This window comes from Phoxinus phoxinus (assembly GCF_949152265.1).
Source record: "Phoxinus phoxinus genome assembly, chromosome: 4".
In the NCBI taxonomy this organism is placed as follows: Eukaryota; Metazoa; Chordata; class Actinopteri; order Cypriniformes; family Leuciscidae; genus Phoxinus; species Phoxinus phoxinus.
In genome coordinates, this window is record NC_136879.1 from 38602178 (window position 1) to 38626263 (window position 24086).

A 24086-nucleotide genomic window follows, 5' to 3' on the forward strand; every position below is an offset into this window, starting at 1 on the left:
ATGTTTTTATTCAAATGTTTCTGAACTCTTAATGTGATGATACACAGGGCAACTTTTTGGGCAATGTTGCGGTCAACGGGCAACCAGATGAGACACAGGGCCCACGACCGATCTAAATCATCCAGATAGAAATGTATTTCCCATTTTCAATGGGAAAGTGCCCAAGCAACAATCGCTCTGCAAGATTGCCCAGCAACATTGCTCAAAAAGTTGCCCTGTGTCATCACCTTTAACCCTCAATTTATCTTTAGGGGGTCTATATGACCCCAATCGACTTTTCCATTGTAAATAAACATGGTTCCCTTCATCTCAGTTGCATAAAATTGAGTCACTTTTTCTACTTTATCTATCTACACACACACACACACACACACACACACAAAGGGCTTGATTCGGTTGTTCTAAAGGTATGGGGAAAAAAAGGTAACACATGTGACCCTGGACCACAAAACCAGTAACATGGGTCAAAAATTTTTTATTTATTGAGATTTATACATTATCTGAAAGCTGAATAAATAAGCTTTCCATTGATGTATGTTTTTTTAGGAAAGGACAATATTTGAAATTGAATATTTGAAAATCTGGAATCTGAGGGTGTAAAAAAATCGAAATATTGAGAAAATCACTGTTACATTTTCACGATTGTGCTGTATTCACTCACAAAACATTTTTTTTAAATATATTTTACGGTAGGAAATTTACAAAATATCTTCATGGAACATGATCTTTACTTAATATCGTAATGATTTTTGACATAAAAGTAAAATCTATCATTTTTATCCATACAATGTATTGTTGGCTTTTACCACAAATATACCCGTGCTACTTGTGACTGGTTTTGTGATCCAGGGTCACATTTATTTGTGTATATGATGTTCTGCTAAAGATGAGTGAGATCTGAGAATGAGACACTGCACATAGACATTCTCCTCGAAGAAATCAGGACAGAATTTGTTGAAAGTGAAAAAAAGACATGGATTAAAACAGCAGGTCTAAACAGGAGTGTGTTTCCCTCATCTACTAGTGATCCGATCGACCAAAACACATCTTAATACCACGTGTAAACAGAGCCTAGAATGAAAAGGCATCCATCTTCAGAGCATCATGAAACATGCTGATTGGCCTCTGCTGATCCTGCAGCCAATGAGATAATTGGCTATGTAAATAAATAAATATATAGATAAATATTCTATAACATTCCAAAACTATCCGAGAGTTGTCATGATTTAAATTATTTTACAATTTTAAACACTTAATGTTACACGTGATTCTATTCAATCACTTATTTTAACATTTGTCAATTATATATATATTAGTAGTGGCAGTGTTATATTATTATTAATAAAAACAATTACATTATTGTTTTTATTAAATTATTTTTTTTTCTTTCTTAAATAAATGTTTCTTGAATCAGAGTAGCTGAACCTGAATGAGGGAGCAAAAACATGTAACACAATGTTTTAAGGATTTTCTGTTAAATTTTAAATTTTTCTCAGGAAAGTTCAAGAAAAAAGCTCCATTATAATTAGACGTAAACTTGGGTAACACTTAAAAATAATATTTTACTAAAGTTTAAAAATATAAAAAATAAAGTTTGTCAAGCACTGTCAGCGTGGCATGTGATCACAAATATCAGCTTAATATATTAACTATTATCAGTTAATAATAAGAATTAATATAAAATCTAAAATTATTTTAAAGTTAATGCTTCAAGTAAAAAAATAAGGCAAATAAATTAAATTATGTGACATTTTCCTTTACAAATGAATGATCTTTTATACATTAAATAATGTTTGATGATCTTTTATTATAATGTAAGAGCCCTTGATAAGGAGAGCACATAATTCATTGATCTCTAGTAGTACTAACTGTGTTCAGAGGCAGGAGGGTAAAAACAAGAAACCAGTAAAATAATGTGAAGATTTATTTGGAAACATTAATAGATCATCATAAAAAATAGATTAATAATAAAATATTTAACAGAAATAAATGTTCAGTAAAATTATTTGCATAATCTTTGTCTTCCTCTGCTGGTATAATTTACAGCATCTCTTCTGCAGTCAGACTCTTGATAAAACTTATAACACTATTCCCAACGCTGTCAGTATTTCACAATAAATCTCTAAGGCTTGTTTTCACTTTGCTTAAACCGTTTGCCACGAATTTTGAGTGTTTCACATCTACATTGTAATCAATATCTAACAAATTTGAAACAATACAAAGCTGCTGTTTTCAGCACTCATTTTCATGAGCCATTACTATAAAACAAGAAACTGGTGTGAACACACACACGTCAGTGTGATCGCTGTGTGTCTCTGTGTCTTCAGTCTCTGTAGCGGCTCTTCATTCACCATCAGCTGATCCTGAGGAAACTGAACTGACGTCTCAACACTGAAAGTCTACAATAAAACACACAGACAGACACATATGAGTGTGAGACATTACTGAGTCACATCACATCTGGAGATCATTTCAGGAAAAACAGCCGGAGATATTAATGATAAACATCTCTCACTTTAACACACACACACACACACACACACACACAATCTTAGTGATCAGATTTACGACTCGGACTGAAAAGTCTTCATGTAAACGCCGTAATCGAATGAACTCGATCCAAATTAAATTTCGATCAGATTGGGTGTTTATTCCTTTTCTAATCCGATCGAGAGGACATGTAAACACTCGATCAGATTGAAAACCCAAACTGGAAATTACTGTGTGTGTGCAATGACGTAATGGCGTATGATGCGTACGAGCTGTTGTAGTTGTTGAATGAAGTGTCATGAATGACCAACACAATCTCACGGCCTTCAGTCCTTCTCTCAGACTCTCACACACGTCCTTCTCTCAGACTCTCACACACGTCCTTCTCTCAGACTCTCACACACGTCCTTCTCTCAGACTCTCACACACGTCCTTCTCTCAGACTCTCACACACGTCCTTCTCTCAGACTCTCACACACGTCCTTCTCTCAGACTCTCACACACGTCCTTCTCTCGGACTCTCACACACGTCCTTCTCTCAGACTCTCACACACGTCCTTCTCTCAGACTCTCACACACACGTCCTTCTCTCAGACTCTCACACACGTCCTTCTCTCGGACTCTCACACACGTCCTTCTCTCGGACTCTCACACACGTCCTTCTCTCGGACTCTCACACACGTCCTTCTCTCGGACTCTCACACACGTCCTTCTCTCGGACTCTCACACACGTCCTTCTCTCGGACTCTCACACACGTCCTTCTCTCGGACTCTCACACACGTCCTTCTCTCGGACTCTCACACACGTCCTTCTCTCGGACTCTCACACACGTCCTTCTCTCGGACTCTCACACACGTCCTTCTCTCGGACTCTCACACACGTCCTTCTCTCGGACTCTCACACACGTCCTTCTCTCGGACTCTCACACACGTCCTTCTCTCGGACTCTCACACACGTCCTTCTCTCGGACTCTCACACACGTCCTTCTCTCGGACTCTCACACACGTCCTTCTCTCGGACTCTCACACACGTCCTTCTCTCGGACTCTCACACACGTCCTTCTCTCGGACTCTCACACACGTCCTTCTCTCGGACTCACACACACGTCCTTCTCTCGGACTCTCACACACGTCCTTCTCTCAGACTCACACACACGTCCTTCTCTCAGACTCACACACACGTCCTTCTCTCAGACTCTCACACACGTCCTTCTCTCAGACTCACACACACGTCCATCTCTCAGACTCTCACACACGTCCTTCTCTCAGACTCACACACACGTCCTTCTCTCAGACTCTCACACACGTCCTTCTCTCAGACTCTCACACACGTCCTTCTCTCAGACTCACACACACGTCCTTCTCTCAGACTCTCACACACACGTCCTTCTCTCAGACTCTCACACACACGTCCTTCTCTCAGACTCACACACACGTCCTTCTCTCAGACTCTCACACACGTCCTTCTCTCAGACTCTCACACACGTCTCTCTCTCAGACTCTCACACACGTCCTTCTCTCAGACTCTCACACGCGTCCTTCTCTCAGACTCACACACACGTCCTTCTCTCAGACTCTCACACACGTCTCTCTCTCTCAGACTCTCACACACGTCCTTCTCTCAGACTCTCACACACGTCCTTCTCTCAGACTCTCACACACACGTCCTTCTCTCAGACTCTCACACACGTCCTTCTCTCAGACTCTCACACACGTCCTTCTCTCAGACTCTCACACACGTCCTTCTCTCAGACTCTCACACACGTCCTTCTCTCAGACTCACACACACGTCCTTCTCTCAGACTCTCACACACGTCCTTCTCTCAGACTCTCACACACGTCTCTCTCTCAGACTCTCACACACGTCTCTCTCTCAGACTCTCACACACGTCCTTCTCTCAGACTCACACACACGTCCTTCTCTCAGACTCACACACACGTCCTTCTCTCAGACTCTCACACACGTCTCTCTCTCTCAGACTCTCACACACGTCCTTCTCTCAGACTCTCACACACGTCCTTCTCTCAGACTCACACACACGTCCTTCTCTCAGACTCTCACACACGTCTCTCTCTCTCAGACTCTCACACACGTCCTTCTCTCAGACTCACACACACGTCCTTCTCTCAGACTCTCACACACAGGCTGTTTCGGGTGTTTTTACTGCGGGATCAATATAAGCAGCACGGCACAACGGTTCATGTGCTCATCGTCTCCTAATTAGGACCTGACCCGTAATATATAAATATTAAATCTGATGTTTACAACAAACAAACAAACAAACAAAGTAGGAGAAGAGTGTGTGCAAACAGTGGGAAATATTCGTGCAGTGTGTGCATGTCAAAAACTCAGTTACGATTTGAAGCTTGTGACATATAAACACACATCAACCCGATCATTTTATTTATCGTTCATGTAAACACTACGTTTGGATTCATCGATCAGAATTAATTCATTCCAATTAAACAAAAGTTGTGTAAGGGATGAAAATATTCATATAGACCTATCATAGATCATATTCACATCACAGAATTAAACTCTTATTAAAAGACAGTTTAAAGAGACTAAAGTGAAGCTGAATAATTATCTTATATTCTCCAGTTACAGATGGTACTCAACCAGAATGAGACTTTTACCGCCGCCGTTCCCGCGGCGGTAAAATTGCGGGGGTGTATTTGCTGGCTTTGACCGCTAAGAGGCGCTACAATCGCAGACTTTGAAAAGTGTCAGTTTATTCTCTCTATTGTGTAATCTGCCGCCGCGCCGCGGCTCATTGAGAGTGATTGAAATGTGGTAAAACAGATCAATTCAAGTTAAACATGTAGTTAAATGAATTCATATAATCACAAGACTGAAATTAAATGTAGGCCTAATACATTTAATAAATAATGAAAACATTTCAACACAAAACATTGCAATAGAAAAATATTAGGCTACATCAATGAAGCTTTGCAAGATCAACTTCTCATCAGCGGACCGACGGTAGTGCAGTGGACAACGCACCAGCACGAGCTTCATGGAGCTTCAAGCGATGCGAGATCGAATCTCACTAGCTTTGGCTGACAGCGTTAAATGTTTTACCATTCTTGATGCTTAGATGGGTAACTGTTTATTGAAGTCAAGCGTTTTGTTTAATTATCAATGGCACATTACAACATAAATTTGCTACTTTCCAGTAGAGCCGCTGCACAGACGACAAAACTGATGAAGGAAGATTATCAGCCGATCGCGTCAGAAAATGAAAATGGAAGCTATCTTTAATCTGCTAAATTATTGTTTTGTGAATCATCCACGAAATTGAGATGACTGACAATTGATACCCGTCATAGCAAAGGAAGAAATTTTTAAAAACAGATCCTGGACATTTCAAGGTTTAAATAAAGTGTCGGGGCAGTTTATTTATTTAAAACAGGGTTGCATCGAGTTAGAGTTTATTAAGTAAGAAACAGAATCTTATTCTTGCAACATTTTAAATCTGTATTGCCAAAGAAATTGCAGCTAAATAAACAATTAAAACAGTAGGCTATAGTCTACAAAACGAAAATAGTTCAAAGCAACATAAATTAAGATTTTCTTTGCTTCTCTCTCGCGCTGGATCTCTTTTATTTTAGTTTATTTAGTCTCCCTGCACTGCGCGCGCCGGGTCTCTCTCGACATTAAACAAGATTTCAGGGTAAAACCCCATTATACAGCTGATAATACTGATGTCGCTCTGTGTCATCCAGACAAATCACGAAAAAAAAACTGTAACATGATTGAGTCTTGCTTCAAACAGAATGCATGGTTGAATTCACCGTACAATAAAACGAGGTGGATCGCGAATAAGCGCTCTGTATCTGCTGCTCTGCATTCGTTTAGTTGGCAAGAACGCGTTTCGTCGATAGTTCATGTTTAGATAATGCCAGATTGTTGACACACACACTACTCAAACGTGTTAAAATTCTACAAAACCAGTTGAAACAAATGGATTGAACACTTCAACTGAAAGTGTGTGTGAAATCCCTTTAAATACAATAGCCTACATAAAACTACAATATTTATAATTTAAGGGCCTACATTTGGACACATCGAGAGATTTATCTTTAAAAGTATTTTGCCTTTGCCTGGTAATCAGGCTCACTCTCCATATGAAAGACGGAACATTAACACCTCCTGAACCCCCAACCCCCCACAGGCGATCTGAGCTCGAGACCGACTCAAAACAAAGAGAAGTCGCAATTCACAATTAATTCTAGACATAGCATTAGGCTAGTAAAGTGTTGATAATGAAATAATTTAATTATTTCTAATTGCTAATTTTTAATTTCTAATAGCTAATAGGCTAATATTTCTGTCATAAAAGTTTATTAATAAACATTTAATTATTTCAATAATTGAAGAAATAAAACGCTACCTCGGTTTGGGCAGCTTTTTCCAAGCAAGCCTAAATACAAACGCATGCTAATTTGTTCAAACGCATGTTCATTTGTTGTCATGAATACAATGTTCAACTCAATGTTAAATTCCACGGGGATCTTTGGATCCTTACAACCAGGGTGCGCGATTTGTGAATTATCTATTATTATTTTTTTTATATAAATCTCGAACCACAGTGCTTTGTGCTGCTGCTAAACTAAATAACATTTATATAATATTTATGAACTTAAATGAAACAATATCGCAACATTTCGACAAATAAATTATCTGATCTATTTTTACAATTTAATTCAGGGCGATTTAGCCTAGAGACTACATTTAATTATAGCGAGATTTTCACCCTTGTCCGTTCATCATTGGGAAGCGCTCACAGCTTTTGAGTAGATCTGCACCTCTCGGTTTCAAACGGATTACCTAATCAGATAACATTTATTAAATATTTAGACATTTAAAAGCTTTAGACATAGCCGATTTCTTATCGTGACTGAGCGGAGGAAAGTGGCTTTCGGTTCATTTTTGTGACGCGCAGTTCCCGGAGACATGCAGAGACGACAGATAAACTTTTGAATAAAAGTTTGAATATGAATACAAGTTTACAGTTTTGACCGATGTAGGCTAGGCTACTCTACTCTGATCTGTATGACTAAAAAACTACGGAGTAGCCCATTAGAGCCTAAGTTATTTTAGATGTCTGTTATGAGAAAAATAAATCCAAATGAACGCGCAGCCGCGTCTGCCGAACACTAATTCAACATGCCAGAATAAAACCCGTCTTTAGAACAATGGATAGCGCCACTCGGTGTGGTGTGTCAAAATACTTAATTAAAAACTTCAATATTTCATTCAAAATAATCTCAAAACGCTTTGTGACATTTTGAAAGCCGTGCATGCATTAAGGCACTGGAACCATGAACTGAAACTGGTTCTGATTTTATTGTTTGTCGTTTAAACGTGCCTGTTGCATATCTTTATTTTATATATTTTAAATGGTCTATTGGTGAAGTAATTTATAGCATTGATTACTGTGGAGGGAGGGGGGATTAAAATAATTCAGCAGAAGCAGGGATGTTTAGACCAGAAGGAAATCCCCGTCCCCCTGGCAAATCGCACCTTATTAAAACCATGTTTTACAAACTCTAGGCCTATATGAACCAAAAAAAAAGGCTATCCTGTATAAAAAAAAAAGTTTTGTTTGTTTGATTGTCTGCATTAATAATAGGCTATGACATGCATTAATAGGCTAATATAAAATGTACAATAATCTTTGTTTGTACGGGATTCGAACCCGTGTCATCCATATGACCGATACGCAAGTTCTACGACTCGGCCATGAATATACTCATTTAAAAATGCCCGGTTTATCCAATCTCTTCCAGAAAAGCGCTCATCATTCGTCTCATTCCTCAGTTGAGTAGTAAACAAATAATCAGCTTCTTTGCACCTAATTTATTTTTGTTCGTTATTTTTGTTATTATTATTATTTTATCACGCTGCTCCCAACGGGCAATAGGCTTATGTCGCCCACCGACGTCTAGGCTACAATATGAAATAAAGGCTATATTGTTCTCGTCTCTCTATTTTAAAATTATGATTCTATTTTTCTGTCCTAAACAATGTTCTACAGTAGCCTATTTCATCTGTTAATTGACATTAACCCCGCTTACATTTCAAAATACGGCAATAGCGGCTGTTTTGCACAATGTCCCTCTGCGCCACCTGGCGGTCATTTCGCGAATGACTTTGAAATGCGACTGGATTATTTTTACCGCGGTAGTTTCGCCGCGGTGCCTGTCGCGGCGGTAATAGGCATTCTGGTTGAGTACCATCTGTACACACACATGAGACCTGTCACTGAAATTGAGTCAATTAAAAGGCTTCAAATAAAGATATACTCACAGTAGTATAATGTCTCCAGATTATAATGTGGATCATCCTTCAGATCAGAGAGCAACTTCATTCCTGATTCTCCTATTTTATTCCCAGCCAGATCCAGTACTCTCAGGTGTTCAGGGTTTGATCTCAGAGCTGAAGTCAGAGCAACACAACCTTCAACTGTGACGCCACACTTACTCAACCTGTAGAGAACAATGACACACACTTCACTCAGTTCAGATCAGATCAGTTTAGCAGTGAATCCATTATTAAAGAGAAAGTTCAAACTTAAAGCACAAATTAATGTTTGATGGATCATTAGATTGAGTTCTAAATGTCACAAAACATGATCATAAAACATCTAAAGTATCATTCAATCAGGAAAAATAATCTCTTATTTGCACTATATTAAAATTCAGTCTTGTGCAAAATCTGCTTTAATAAATGAGACTATTCACAACATCGGTTATTTTTACTGTTACTGAGATCTGTATGTAATATGTATGGAGTGTCAATTAGTGTGTGTGTGTGTGTGTGTGTGTGTGTGTGTGCGTGCGTGTGTGTGTGTGTTTTTCATTTTACAAAATTTTATTTGTTAATGTACCAGATGCAGTTACTCAGATTTACTTTTTTTTTTACTTGCATTTACTCAATTCATACAGTATATTTCATTGATTTCTCAGCTTTAAAATGTACTACTTTTTTTTTTAGTGTAAAAATGTTTCACCAAAAAAAAATTGTAAATCATAGTTAAACTTTTTAGAGTGTACATAGGCTAGTTTTGCTAAGTTATTTAGATCTGTATGTAATATGTATAGTGTGTGTGTGTGTGTGTTTTCATTTTACAAAATTAAAAAAAATCCTTTACAAAGTGTCAACGCAGAAAGATGAACATAATTAACAGTAAGAATGAATCCAGCATGTTCTTCATTTCTCAGTTCTGACTGTGTTGAGCTCGAGTCTGTTTAAAGTCAAGAGACTGAAATGTTGATTGTGTGTGAAAGTGTGTATTTCAGTGTGACTCTCAGTCCTGCAGTTTCATGTTATTGAGGATCAGCTCATGTGTTCAATCATTTACAGCTCAATAATCTGAACTCACAGCAGCAGAAAGAGGCTGAACACTTCAAATATACTTTACATTGTGATTCATGTGTGAGAGTCAAATATGATCTTACCACAGTTTCTCCAGTTTACAGAGAGGATTCTGTAGGAGATCAGACAGCAGATTCACTGATTCTCCTATTTTATTCCCAGACAGATCCAGTTCTCTCAGGTGTTCAGGGTTTGATATCAGAGCTGAAGTCAGAGCAGCAACACCTTCATCTGTGAGATCACAATCACTCAACCTGTAGAGAACAATGACACACACTTCACTCTCAGTTCAGATCAGTTTAGCAGTGAATCCATTATTAAAGAGAAAGTTCAAACTTAAAACACAAATTAATATGTTTGATGGATCATTAGATTGAGATCTAAAATGTCACAAAACATGATCATAAAACATCTAAAGTATCATTCAATCAGGAAAAATTCTCTCTTAAATGACACTATTCACTAATGTAATTTAAGATATTAGTTTTCCTGACTGAATGATACTTTAGATGTTGTATGATCATGTTTTGTGACATTTTAGATCTAAAAAATATTTCAGGGGCTTATTAAATGTCACAGTAATAATTAACTTTATTAACTTAAAATATCTGAATATCATTTACTTGATGGTTTGAGTTGAACATACCAAAATAATTTACTAAAAATCCAACATTTAATTTTGTCTAAAATTTAGTTATATATACGTGTTTGTCACTAAAATAATTTAGCATTTGACTAACCAATTATTTATTGTAAATAAAATTTCTATATTTGTGAAATTTCTATCAAAATATTTGAAATATTTGAGAATGGAGAATTAAACAGATCTGTTTTTAAAGAACCAAAAATATTACTTAATTCAAATCAATATTATTAATATATTTAACACACACTTAAGAAATTGAGTTCTCTCTTCTCAGCGTCGCAGATTTGGTGCATTTCCTCTGTGAAATTCAGGTTTGTGTATGTTTTATTTTATATATATAAAATCATTAATGTGCTTTAAATCATTTTATTTACTGCAAAACAACATACAGAAGCGTAATGTGACACCTAAACGAGAGTCGCGCCTGTCTTTTCGTGTGATTGAAACGCCTTGCATAAAACACAAAACTCTGTTCCTAATGATAATGAATATAATTAATTTGGATGATAAAATGTCCTCAGAACTGTGCACTGTTTGTTTATTGGCAGGTTATGGAGTCAGTCGCTCGCAGCATCTTTCGGCTGTGAGTGAAACCGGACGGCGGTCTGAAGTCAGAAGTTCACCGCAGAGCTCGAGTCCGTCTCCGGCACGAGAACCAGCGCTGATCCGGTGGATATTGGATAACAGAACGGTTGATTACACTTGAATTAGGATACCTGAATGTTTAAATGTTTCATTTCTACTTCTAAAATGTTTGTTAAAGGAGTTTAAATGTAGGAAATATTGTATACATGTTAAAAAAGTGTAAAATATGCTATATTGTTGTATTCATCATCGACAATAAAGGCCAATGTCATGTATACTGGTGGTTGTATGGAATACTGTTTTACAAAGGTTTAGAGGAAATAAAAAAGTTAATATTACTCATAAATAAAAACAGTTAATATTACTCAAAAATAATGTTTTTTAAATGTTTAAATTTAATTTATTTTATTAATTTTATTTGTTAATGTACCAGATGCAGCTACTCAGATTTACTTAAATCATTTACATTTATTAATTTAGCAGACGCTTTTATCCAAAGCGACTTACAAATGAGAAACAATAGAAGCAATTAAGATAGCAGTAGGACAACAGTATGTAAGTGCTAAGTGTGTGTGTGTGTGTGTGTGTGTGTGTGTGTGTGTGTGTGTGTGTTTTTACAAAATTAAAAACAATCCTTTAGAAAGTGTCAATGCAGAAAGATGAACATAATTAACAGTAAGAATGAATCCAGCATGTTCTTCATTTCTCAGTTCTGACTGTGTTGAGCTCGAGTCTGTTTAAAGTCAAGAGACTGAAATGTTGATTGTGTGTGAAAGTGTGTATTCCAGTGTGACTCTCAGTCCTGCAGTTTCATGTTATTGAGGATCAGCTCATGTGTTCAATCATTTACAGCTCAATAATCTGAACTCACAGCAGCAGAAAGAGGCTGAACACTTCAAATATACTTTACATTGTGATTCATGTGTGAGAGTCAAATATGATCTTACCACAGTTTCTCCAGTTTACAGAGAGGATTCTGTAGGACATCAGACAGCAGATTCACTGATTCTCCTATTTTATTCTCAGACAGATTCAGTTCTCTCAGGTGTTCAGGGTTTGATCTCAGAGCTGAAGTCAGAGCAGCAAAACCTTCATCTGTGACGCCACAATCACTCAACCTGTAGAGAACAATGACACACACTTCACTCTCAGTTCAGATCAGATCAGTTTAGCAGTGAATCCATTATTAGAGAGAAAGTTCAAACTTAAAGCACAAATTAATATGTTTGATGGATCATTAGATTAACTCTTAAAGACCTATACAGCTGCCGGCGGCTAAAAATAACTATTGTTCTTAAATGTTTAATAACTTTTGAACCGTTAATCCAATCTGTATGCTTTAAAAAGTCCCGTAAAGTGGAGATTCAGGAGATTTTTGGCGTTTGGACATTAAGAGGCTCTGTAGTGAGTGTGATTGCATCATCAAGTTTTGATCAGCATTGATTCGTCAAAGAAACCCATAGACATAATAAATACATAGACGCCCTATTGGCTGCTGGATCATATGTCAACGGCGCCGCCATATTGAGGAGGGCAACTTTCCCACACCTCTCCTAACGGGAATTGAGAAAAATGGCTGCTTCGTGCTGCATATATCGCCACACAGTTGAAAACAGGTCTCGGGGAATTACCTTTCACAAGCAAGACTGAACATTTGTTTCTGCTTGTATTTGGTCATTATATAATTAGTAATAACGTTAGTTGACCACCGGAGTCAGTCAGACTAAAAAAGCTAGCGATGTCGCTAGTTAACTTAGCTGTGAAAGTTGAAACATGAGTTGACATGATTTATATTATAGTTTTAGCTTTTTTATATTATAAAGATATTTATATATCTATATTTTTATATAAATATATTTTTATATATTTATATAACTATATTTTCTTAAAACCGACTTTTATGACAAGTACTCGGTTCGGGTAGGTACTGCTCACTATTTAATTTACTATTTTTATTATTATTGTTTATTGTTTATTGTTTATTGTTAAAAGGATCCCCATTAGCTGTCACCAAAGTAAACAAGCTAGTCTTCCTGGGGTCCACAAAAAGAAATCACACAACAATGTCAAAACGAAAACAGCACAAAATTATAAACATCATTACCACATCATAAATTAATTCAAACAATTCAATACAACCATTATTACACTCAAAGTAAATATGTCCTTTCCTTACAATTTTAAAAGATGCATTCTTAGATGGTACCTAAAAGAGTCTTTGCCATTAATTTTTCGTATATTCAATGGGCAATTATTCCAATGAGTGATGGCACGATAAATAACAGTTTTCTTTAAAGCATTTGATGTTGGGCATGGTAACATCATCAGGCCATCATTTGCAGACCTAGTCAAATGTGAATGTACCTGATCACACCTAACAATTTGGTTATATAAAATAGATGGTTGAGAAGAAAAGACAATGTTTCTAAAAAACTTAGTGGTATTAAAAACCAGCCTTTTCTCCACCATTAACCATGAGAGCTGACAGTGCATACTAATAATATTTGTACTAATGGGACAATGTAAAACCAACCTGGCAGCTCTGTTTTGGACTGTTTGTAATTTCTTTAGTTGACCTTTAGATATAGATGACCATACGGGGGCACAATAATCCAAATGGCATAAAATTAAAGATTTGGCCACCTGCTCAACAATGTGTGTAGGGACATAAGAAAGACATTTCCTCACTATAGCAATACCACTACCCATCTTCTTCACGATGATATCAATATGTTCTACCCATAATAGGTGACTATCCACTATTGTGCCCAGTAATTTTACTTTATCTACCTGTTCTATAGGTTCTCCAGACAAGTTTAAATTCATATTTGGTATTAATGACAATTTATGACTCGATCCGAAGATAATTGATTTGGTTTTTGAGATATTCAGCACCAACTTATTTTGTTTTATCCAATCAGAAACCATATTTAACTCAGCTGACAAAACATAATCCAGTTCACTGACAGTTTTTGCAGCATAATACAATGTGGAATCATCAGCATACATTTGTACGCTGCTTGTATATAGATATTATCTATATCTATATTATTCTGCAATTGATATTACACTGTATTTGCTATTATTATAATATTATACCACATGCGATTATCAATCTATTTTAGTTATGCTTTTAAATTATTGTACTATTCACTAGTCACTATTTAACTTTATTATTATTATTTTTTAATTATTATTTTTTATCATCTATATTCTGTCATTGACATTTCATGTTATTGCTATTAATATAGTATTATACATAAATGATATGCTATTATCAATATATTATTATTATATCATTGTACTTATGATATTATACTATTCATTACTATTATTGTATTTACTGTGTACTGGTTTTTTATTGACTATACACTAAACTATTTACTATTACTTCTCACTTTATCTTATGTACGATTTGCATTGCACTGTATTTGTAACATATCATATTACCATAAAGGATCCATCAGTTATCTTTGTTATTGTATATTTGGAGTATCTATCTGTAAATATCTATCATTTTAGTGCTATAAAAATACAGAAAGCACCTGCCGGTGTGATTTGTATTTACCGATTTGTTTCATTTTCTCAACGGCGGTCAATTCTAAGCACAAGAAAAGCTTAAATCGGGTTAAAGCCAGAAAATGCTTTTTCCACAATAAGAAAACTTTATTTTATTTAATGTGAAATTTTTATTATATCTCAGTATGGGGGTCTTCACAATTATTATCCATGAATAAAAAGTCAAATACATGACAAGCCTGAGCTTTGACAATTCCTTTTAAAAAAATATTTTATACGTCTAACTATTGAGATTTTGAATAACTAGAGATGGAACTTTTTGGACACCACGTACAAACCTCTGAAATCGGTTGATAAATGTTAACGTTATTTTTGTTTTTATCAAGAAAAACCGTAGCTCACCCGTTTACTTGCATTAGTTTTACACTGCGGTCAAGCCAGCCGCACTTTTTTTAGTATGCGTGTCAAATCGCGCACTTACGGTATGGGCGCTGGAAGAGGTCAAAATTGATTTTAAGACTATTTTCTGCTATTTTCCATCTTATTAGGACATAAAAACAATTTCATGATTTAAAAAAAAAACATGACTTTTTTTTTGTTTTGTTTATTTTTTATTATTTTAATGTTTGTATGCCTATATATGACATTATTGTAATCATTATTTTAATAATTATATTTTATATACATTTAATATTTTTTAATAAAATATTATAATATTTATTATTTATGTTAATTATCATACATCATATTTTTTTACATTTTTATTGTTAATTTTAATGTTTTTTTATTTATATATTATACATTAATTATTATAATGTATTTTTTAATGTTAATTAAATTCAATATTAATGTTAATTATCATACATAAATTTTTTGCACTTTTATTGTTGATTTTAATGTTTTGTATATATAAAGTAGGGCTGAACAATATTCGATTTTAACATCGACATCGCGATGTGCGAGTGAGCGATAGTCACATCGCCGGAACATGCGATGTGAAGGGTAGTAGCACAGTAGCACCAGCGGGAGATATTACATGCCTTCGTGAGGCACGCGCGCGGTCTCTTGCTCTCTCTGCCGTGCACGCGCTGCGCGGTTTGGAGCACAGTCTCTGTCTCGCGGGCGCGCTCGCTCTAGATTCCGGAGATTTTAACTAATTCGCGGGCATCAGCCGCTATCAATATGCGGGAGACTCCCGGGACTTGGGATGTCTGTATTTCTATACTGAAATAATATCGGCATTAGAATTATTGATTTTTCATTAGGCTATTTTTTTGGTGCCCCCTCAGCTCTTGATGCGCGTGGAGCGGCGACGCTGACCGGCGGTATGGTGTAAAGCTGCTGTTTAAATGTGTTCGGCTTTTCTGTTTACAGAAACATGTTCTCTAATCTGTTTAGAAGATTTAATACAAAATATATTAAAGTTTTATATCATTTTGTTTATTTCATATGATTATGATGACCAACACTGTTTTACTTTGGCACTTTGGCTAAGAAAAGTTGACTTACAAGATTGTGAACCAAAATGCTTAAGTTGTTTTATAAAAAAATATATTTATTTTAAGTTATATTGTTGTAAACCAATCAGGGGGTTGGTGTAAAGCTGCTGTTTTATTTAAAAATGTGTTCTGCTTTTGTGTTTACAGAAATGTTCTAATTTTGGAATAAAATATTAAGTGACCTTTTTTGTCACTTGTAATGAAGCTTGCTTATTAGTGAAATTATTAATATCATGGAATGGTAATTATTGTCTTTAGCCTGGAGTTATGGCTCTCAATATCGCAATATATATCGTTTGGGAAAAAAATATCGCAATGTAATTTTTTTCCAATATCGTGCAGCCCTAATATAAAGTATACATTCATTATTATACATAATTTATTAATGTTTCTTTTTTTTTTTTACAGACACCATGCAGAACAAAATAGTGCAGTAACGAACAATCTAGTAATTCCATAATTCCAGAAGTGAAATAATAGTGTGTAAATGTATAGGTGTGTGTGTGTGTGTGTGTGTGTGTGTGTGTGTGTGTGTGTGTGTGTGTGTGTGTGTGTGTGTGTGTGTGTGTGTGTGTGTGTGTTACCATCACCACCACCACTCCTCACTACCATCATACTGCCAACATTGTATACTGCCTATTTTCATTTCTATCTTTTCTCCCACGTAACAATTGTCATTGTCAGCACTCTACAAATACATTTTTAGATAGTTAGATAATAATAAAAGATAATATAATAAGATAAGAATAAGTTCATTTATTTTCTTACATTTTTCATGTTAATGTAAATGACAAATATGACACAACAGGCTTTTGGTGGCTTTTAATCTGTTAATTATCATTGAATTGCATATATGAGCTATAAAAACCCTAATCTATGAAACATAAATTCATACCTGATGTATGAAATATGATACTCAAAACACACACACACACACAAAGGCACAGTTTTGACATTTTACTTTACCCTCCGGCGCTTACATCATGTCCCAGTTTCAAACACTCATAAGAATGACCCTGACTATTACTGTATTTATTTTCAAGTCATTTTACTGTTTAGTTTTGGAGAAACATAAAGGCAAACTCCCCTTAAACATCAAAGTGCATTCTAGCACATGTCCCATTTTTAAACACTCATAAAAATCTTTCCTTCATAGGTTTGCTCGTACTTTCAATGGATGTCTGTACAGAGCGACCCTGACTATTATTGTATTTATTGTCAAGTCATTTTACTGTATAGTTTTGGAGAAAATGAAAGGCAAACTCGCATTGATGTGTACTATAATGCACTTTGACATTTGGGTGAGTTTGCCTTTCATTTTCTCCAAAACGATACAGTAAAATGACTTGACAATAAATACAATAATAGTCAGGGTCACTCTAAAGAGTAATCAAATGAAAGAATCAGCAAACCTATGAAGGAATACTTAGTGTTTGAAAATGGGACATGGTGTAAGTGATATAATGCACTTTCATGTTTGGGGTGCGTTTGCCTTTCATTTTCTCCAAAACTATACAGTAAAATGACTTGACAATAAATATACAGTAATAGTCAGAGTCACTCTTATGAGTGTTTGATAATGGGACATGATGTAAGTGCTGGAGGGTAAAGTAAAATGTCAAAACTGTGCCTTTATATATGTATATAAAATGTGTGTGTGTGTGTTTTCATTTTACAAAATTAAAAACAATACTTTAGAAAGTGTCAACGCAGAAAGATGAACATAATTAAAATGAATCCAGCATGTTCTTCATTTCTCAGTTTTGACCGTGTTGAGCTCGAGTCTGTTTAAAGCATAGACTGTAAAAAAACTGAAATGTTGGTTGTGTGTGAAAGTGTGTATTTCAGTGTGACTCTCAGTCCTGCAGTTTCATGTTATTGAGGATCAGCTCATGTGTTCAATCATTTACAGCTCAATAATCTGAACTCACAGCAGCAGAAAGAGGCTGAACACTTCAAATATACTTTACACTGTGATTCATGTGTGAGAGTCAAATATGATCTTACCTCAGTATCTCCAGTTTACAGAGAGGATTCTGTAGGACATCAGACAGCAGATTCACTGATTCTCCTATTTTATTCCCAGACAGATCCAGATCTCTCAGGTGTTCAGGGTTTGATCTCAGAGCTGAAGTCAGAGCAGCAAAACTTTCATCTGTGACGCCACAATAACTCAACCTGTAGAGAACAATGACACACACTTCACTCTCAGTTCAGATCAGATCAGTTTAGCAGTGAATCCATTATTAACCCTCTGATGGTCTTCTATAAAAGCAGCACGCGTGGTCTTTGTTTTTTTTTTTTTACCCCAGACAATAACATTGAATTTTGTAACAGAACAATATATATATTTTTTTTTTTTTACAAATATCATTTTACTCTAAACACCCTGTGTGTGTGTGTGTGTGTGTGTGTGTGTGTGTGTGTGTGTGTGTGTGTGTGTGTGTGTGTGTGTGTGTGTGTGTGTGTGTGTGTGTGTGTGTGTGTGTGTGTGTACATTTTCAATGTGTCTTAGTGTTACCAATTTATTTTTGTGGTGGTTCTGCATTTTAGATTTATTTATTTATAGATATTTAAAATATATCATAAATCCTCCAAAAACTGCACAAATGTTGGGTAAAAACATTAATAAACAGAGTAAAATTATATTTGTAAAAAAAAAAAAAAAATTGTTCTGTTACAAAATTCAATGTTATTGTCTGGGGTCCAATAAACCCCAAAGACCACGAGTGTCACGATTTTTGTCACGCCTACATAAAAACAGATCACATTCCATTTTGTAGATCTAGAAAGTGTTGAGAGCTGTAGGAAGTTTCATACCATTTGGAAAAAGATTAAAAACAATTTAATCTAGATTGTGAACTGAGATGAGTGACAGCTTTATAATGATTGTAAAGCAAACGCTCTTTCGAGGCTATACATAAAAATAAAAAAACATAAAACATAATTTATGTTTATAAAACATAACACTCTTCTACAATGATTGTAAAGGAAGCGCTCTTTCTAGACTATACATAATCCACTGAATAAAAGTTGTTTTTCTTGCTGCTGAGAGGACCGATGGCCAATTACACGCTGCAGAACGGCATGTCAAAATAGATACGCACAACAGATTAATAGATATAGACAAATATTCATATCAATATATCTTTTAAATTATATTCCAAATATTAGCAAAAGTAATGACTTGTAAATAATCCTAAATGTCTCATTGTACATTGCTATTCTTGTTATGTAAGAGTCGTTGCTACACATTAAATCTGCACTTTACTAGAGAACCACTAATTTCACACTCAGTGATTTGATTATTTATTGTCCATCTCACAGTAAAATTAAAATGTTTAACTTTCATCAAAACATCAAGTAAATCTTTAATTGTTCATCTAATAGTAAAATGTAAATGTATGACTCTGCTGTGTAAACCATACAGCAAATGTTTTTAGGAGATTTGAGCTACTTGATAAATGAGCCGCTCCTCCAGTTGTTTACTTGGTCTTCATTTCTTTTATCATTTACTTTAAATATTTAAATTCCTTCTTTATGTGCAAGAACTCTCAATTAATAAACCTGAATTATTTATTCATACACAAATTTTCTGACTTTGTTTGAATGCCTGAAGGAATTTAACATTGTCACGGTTTAAGAAACACATCAAATACTGACCACTGAACTCTAGACAACATCTGCAGCACTGAAGATTCATGAACTTTTATTTTCCTGATGTTTTAACAGTGAACTGATTGTTCTGATTGATACTTACTGAACTGATCTGGATTCTTTAATCACAGGACGCAGCTTCTGAAGAGCCTTTAGTCGTTCAGTTTTATCGTCTCTTCCAACAAAATCATTAATATCAAACTTGTCCATTTTCTCCTCTGATGTCAACAACACAAAGGCTACAGCTGACCACTGAGATGAAGAGAGTTTGGCTTTCTTTATTCCTCCAGATTTCAGATACTGTTGTATTTCCTCCACTAGTGAACGATCACCCAGTTCATTCAGACAGTGGAACAGATTGATGGATTTCTCTGGAGAGTCGATGGTCCTGATCTTCTTCTTGATGTACTGAACTGTTTTCTTATTGCTGTCAGATCTGCTTGTCTGTTTCATTAGTCTTTGTAGGAGAATCTGATGAGACTCCACTGACAGACCCAGAAGAAACCGCAGGAAAAGATCCAGATGTCCATTTTTACTCTGTAGAGCCTCATCCACAGCTCTCTGATGCAGCGCAGATAATGACACATGTTTAAACATAAGTGGAAACCAGTCCTTGACTTTGGATAGCAAACTCTGTTTGGTGATTGGGTCAAACACATTTATGTTATTGTTTGTACAGGAGAGATGCACATATAGAGCCGCTAGATGTTCCTGAACACTCAGATGAACAAAGCAGAAGACTTTCCCCTGATACCAGCCAGACTCCTCTCTGAAGATCTGAGTGCACAATCCTGAGTAAACTGATGCTTCTGTCACATCAATGCCACACTCTCTCAGGTCTTCCTCATAGAAGATCACATTGCCTTTCACAAGCTGCTGAAAAGCCACTTTCCCCAGTTTGAGGATCATGTCTTCATCCGTCACGTTCTTCTCATAGTCCTTCTCATGCTTGATGTTGGTCTGAAGGATCAGGAAGTGTGTGTACATCTGAGTGAGAGTCTTGGGAATCTCTCCAGTCTCGGCTTCGCTCAACATCTTCTCCAGAACAGTGGCTGAGATCCAGCAGAACACGGGGATGTGGCACATGATGTAGAGGCTCCTCGATGACTTCAGGTGTGTGATGATCCTGTCGGCCAGACTCTGATCACTGATTCTCTTCCTGAAGTATTCCTCCTTCTGTGGATCATTGAAGCCTCGTACCTCTGTCACTCGATGGACACACTCAGAGGGGACGAGATCGGCTGCTGCTGGTCTGGAGGTGATCCAGATGAGAGACGAGGGAAGCAGATTCCCCACAATGAGGTTCGTAAGCAGCACGTCCACTGAGGCTGATTCACTTACATCACACAACCTCACATCGCTCTGAAAATCCAGAGACAGACGACACTCGTCCAGACCATCAAAGATGAACAACACTTTATATTTGTCACTGGATATTTCCATTTCTTTAGTTTCAGGGAAAAAGCGATGAAGAAGATCTGAAAGACTGAGTGTTTTGTCCTTCATCAGATTGATCTCTCTGAAAGGAAGAGGAAATATGAGCTGGACGTCCTGATTCTCGTTCTCTTCAGCCCAGTCCAGGATGAACTTCTGCACAGAGACTGTTTTTCCAATGCCAGCGACTCCCTTTGTCAGCACAGTTCTGATGGGTTTGTCTTGTCCAGGTAAAGGTCTAAAGATGTCATTGCATTTGATCGGTGTGTCCTCTATTGCTGCTCTCCTGGATTGTGTCTCAATCTGTCTCACCTCATGTTCATTACTGATCTCTCCACTCTCAGTCTCTGTGATGTAGAGCTCTGTGTAAATCTCATTCAGGAGTGTTGGGTTTCCCCGCTGCGCTGTTCCCTCATACAGACTCTCAAACTTCTTCATCAGATTTGATCTAAACCTGTTGAGGACTTCATGGCTGTAAAATAAACATACCACAGTATTAAGAAACACAATGTCTTTTTTAATCATATATTTTGTTGAAATGTAATACCTGAGATCAGTCTGTGTATCTCCACTCTTAAAATCTACTGGCCGACTCATAGACACACAGCTGGACTCTGGCTCTGATCTCTTCTGATGAACTGAACTATAACAGAGTTTACAGTTAAACATATTTGCCATATTCAACATATTGCATGTCCATTTATCAATAAAACAATATTTACACTGTTATTACAAAAATGTTACATTGAAATGAGTTCTTTTACAGATGTGTCTCTGTGTGAGCAACACTATACTGTGTATTAAAATATTACATTAAAACATTCTTCTTGTACATTGTTTATATCTTGTAGAATATATTACTGATAATGTTCTGATAATATAAAATGCCATACTAAAATCATATTTTTATAGAAATGTAATACCTGAGATCATGTTGTGTATCTTCAATCTTAAAATGTACTGGACGACTCATAGAGCCGTCACTCCTCATAGACACAAAGCTGGGCTCTGGTTCTGATCTCTTCTGATGAACTGAACTATAACATAAATAGATTAAAGTTAATACATTGAATTATTGTATTTAAAAATCACATATTAATTTATTCTTAAAGAATTTATTTTCACAATGTAGATTAAAAAAACTGTAAAATGAACTAAGTGCTCTCATATACGGCTCTCATGTAACACTATTGAAATATAATAAAATAATAAAATATAGCATTCAAATATTAGCTACACATAAATAAGAATTTCTCATATCTTGAAGAAAATATCACAAATATTATTCTGATAATAAAAAATATGCTGTAGTGGTCATATTTTCACAGAAACATTATACCTGATATCATGTTGTGTATCTCCACTCTTAAAATCTACTGGCCGATCCATAGACCGGTCACTCCTCAAAGACACACAGCTGGGCTCTGGCTCTGATCTCTTCTGATGAACTGAACTATAACAGAAAAGAAAAAAAATATTGGTGATAATATTTTATTAAGTTCTTAAAAGGTTCTTTAATTAAAAGACCGGCTGGTCTAATTGTTTTCAAGTTTTTAACTTAATAAAAACATCTTCTTTACTATAATTTAAAGATGATTTAATCTTGAGTTTATGCAAAATACCTGCATCCTGGATACAAATCTTCATCTCTGGATGTTTGAGTTTCATCCATGATGAGCTGAACAGTTGAAACAGAATCTGATCTTCACCACTGACTCTGAATGGAAATGACAAACAAACACAATAATTCACAATAATTCATCTGAACAGAACCTGAGATTCAGAGAAACAGGATCATGAGACGCAGCGTTCACTCAAACACACAATGTTAGTCGTATATTAACACAAATGCAAAATAAACCACACTAAAACTAATATGTATTTTAGGGGAAATAGGCTAATATTGCTCTAAATGCGGAAGTCACCCGTAAAACGTCTCGAGACGAGACCTGAACTCACATTCAGATTCACAAAATCCACCGCCGTTTTTAAACGTAAATTCGTGTTCTTTTATGAAGGTTTCCATGAAACACTTTGGATTTGATACGCAGTACAGAATCGATTCTGGCTGTTTAAATGGCGAAACATCAACTCTGATAATGTACTTTCACTTTTTATTTGTTACGCGCCAAACAATGATGGCGTAACGTTACGCGCGCGCTCACAGCCCTGCACGTGCACGGTTTACTCGCAGTAGCAAAATAGAATATAGCAGTGATTAGATATATATATAGGCTATATATCAGCACTAATTTAATTCCGTGCCAGACTCGTGCAATTCCGTGCCAGACTTGACAAAGACCGCGACCCGCATTAAATCAGGTTAAAAAAAAAAAAATTATAACACAAGCAACCAAACGAACATTAGTCATTCGGAGTTGATAATAAAAATAGACACGCAGCCCAACATGGTGGTAATTATCCAAAAAGAAAAAAAAGACGAGAACGTGCAAAACCCACAAAACTTTTTAACAATCATGTGAACGATCTGCACACACAGGCTATAAGTTACGTCACGCAGCAATATGGACCTGACATGCAGATCTGTCCTTCACAAGCGAGCGAATAGATCGTCAATATTAAAGGTACAATATGTAATTTTTAAATATCCAAAAATCATTTTCACAGTGTGATATATTTTCTGCAGTTGTATACTTACAATATCCCAAAAGTCTCCAAATATTTTTTTTTATTTCAGAGAAATTCCAATTTTCAATAATTGGTCTTCCTGGGAAAAAAATGTGCCCGTCAATTACGCAATATCCGCGCTATTCGCGGTTTCCGATTGTACTTTTTTTTGTTTGTTTTTTACAGAGAATGGTCTCGCAGCATCCTGCAAGAGGTTTATAATAAGGTTCATAATGCCAAGGTATCA

General features: G+C 35.9%; 1 protein-coding gene across 2 annotated transcripts; it reads right to left on the reverse strand.

Moving 5' to 3' along the window:
• Nucleotides 1–1739: 1739 nt before the first annotated feature.
• On the reverse strand, nt 1740–23320 carry LOC306997007 (NACHT, LRR and PYD domains-containing protein 3-like). Of its 2 annotated transcripts, XM_079609993.1 has the most exons (11): nt 23171–23320; nt 22834–22928; nt 22551–22664; nt 22135–22248; nt 21759–21854; nt 19881–21683; nt 18128–18298; nt 12050–12220; nt 9955–10125; nt 8804–8982; nt 1740–2399 (listed from the first exon to the last, which is right to left on the reverse strand). In XM_079609993.1, exons 2-11 carry the CDS (start codon nt 22881–22883, stop codon nt 2386–2388), a joined length of 2883 nt encoding a protein of 960 aa, XP_079466119.1. In that variant the 5' UTR covers nt 22884–22928; nt 23171–23320; the 3' UTR covers nt 1740–2385. The 2 variants fall into 2 exon arrangements, with proteins under 2 accessions (XP_079466119.1, XP_079466120.1); XM_079609994.1 differs by lacking the exon at nt 18128–18298 and having other exon boundaries at nt 1742–2399; nt 23171–23188.
• Between the last annotated feature and the right edge of the window lie 766 nt (nt 23321–24086).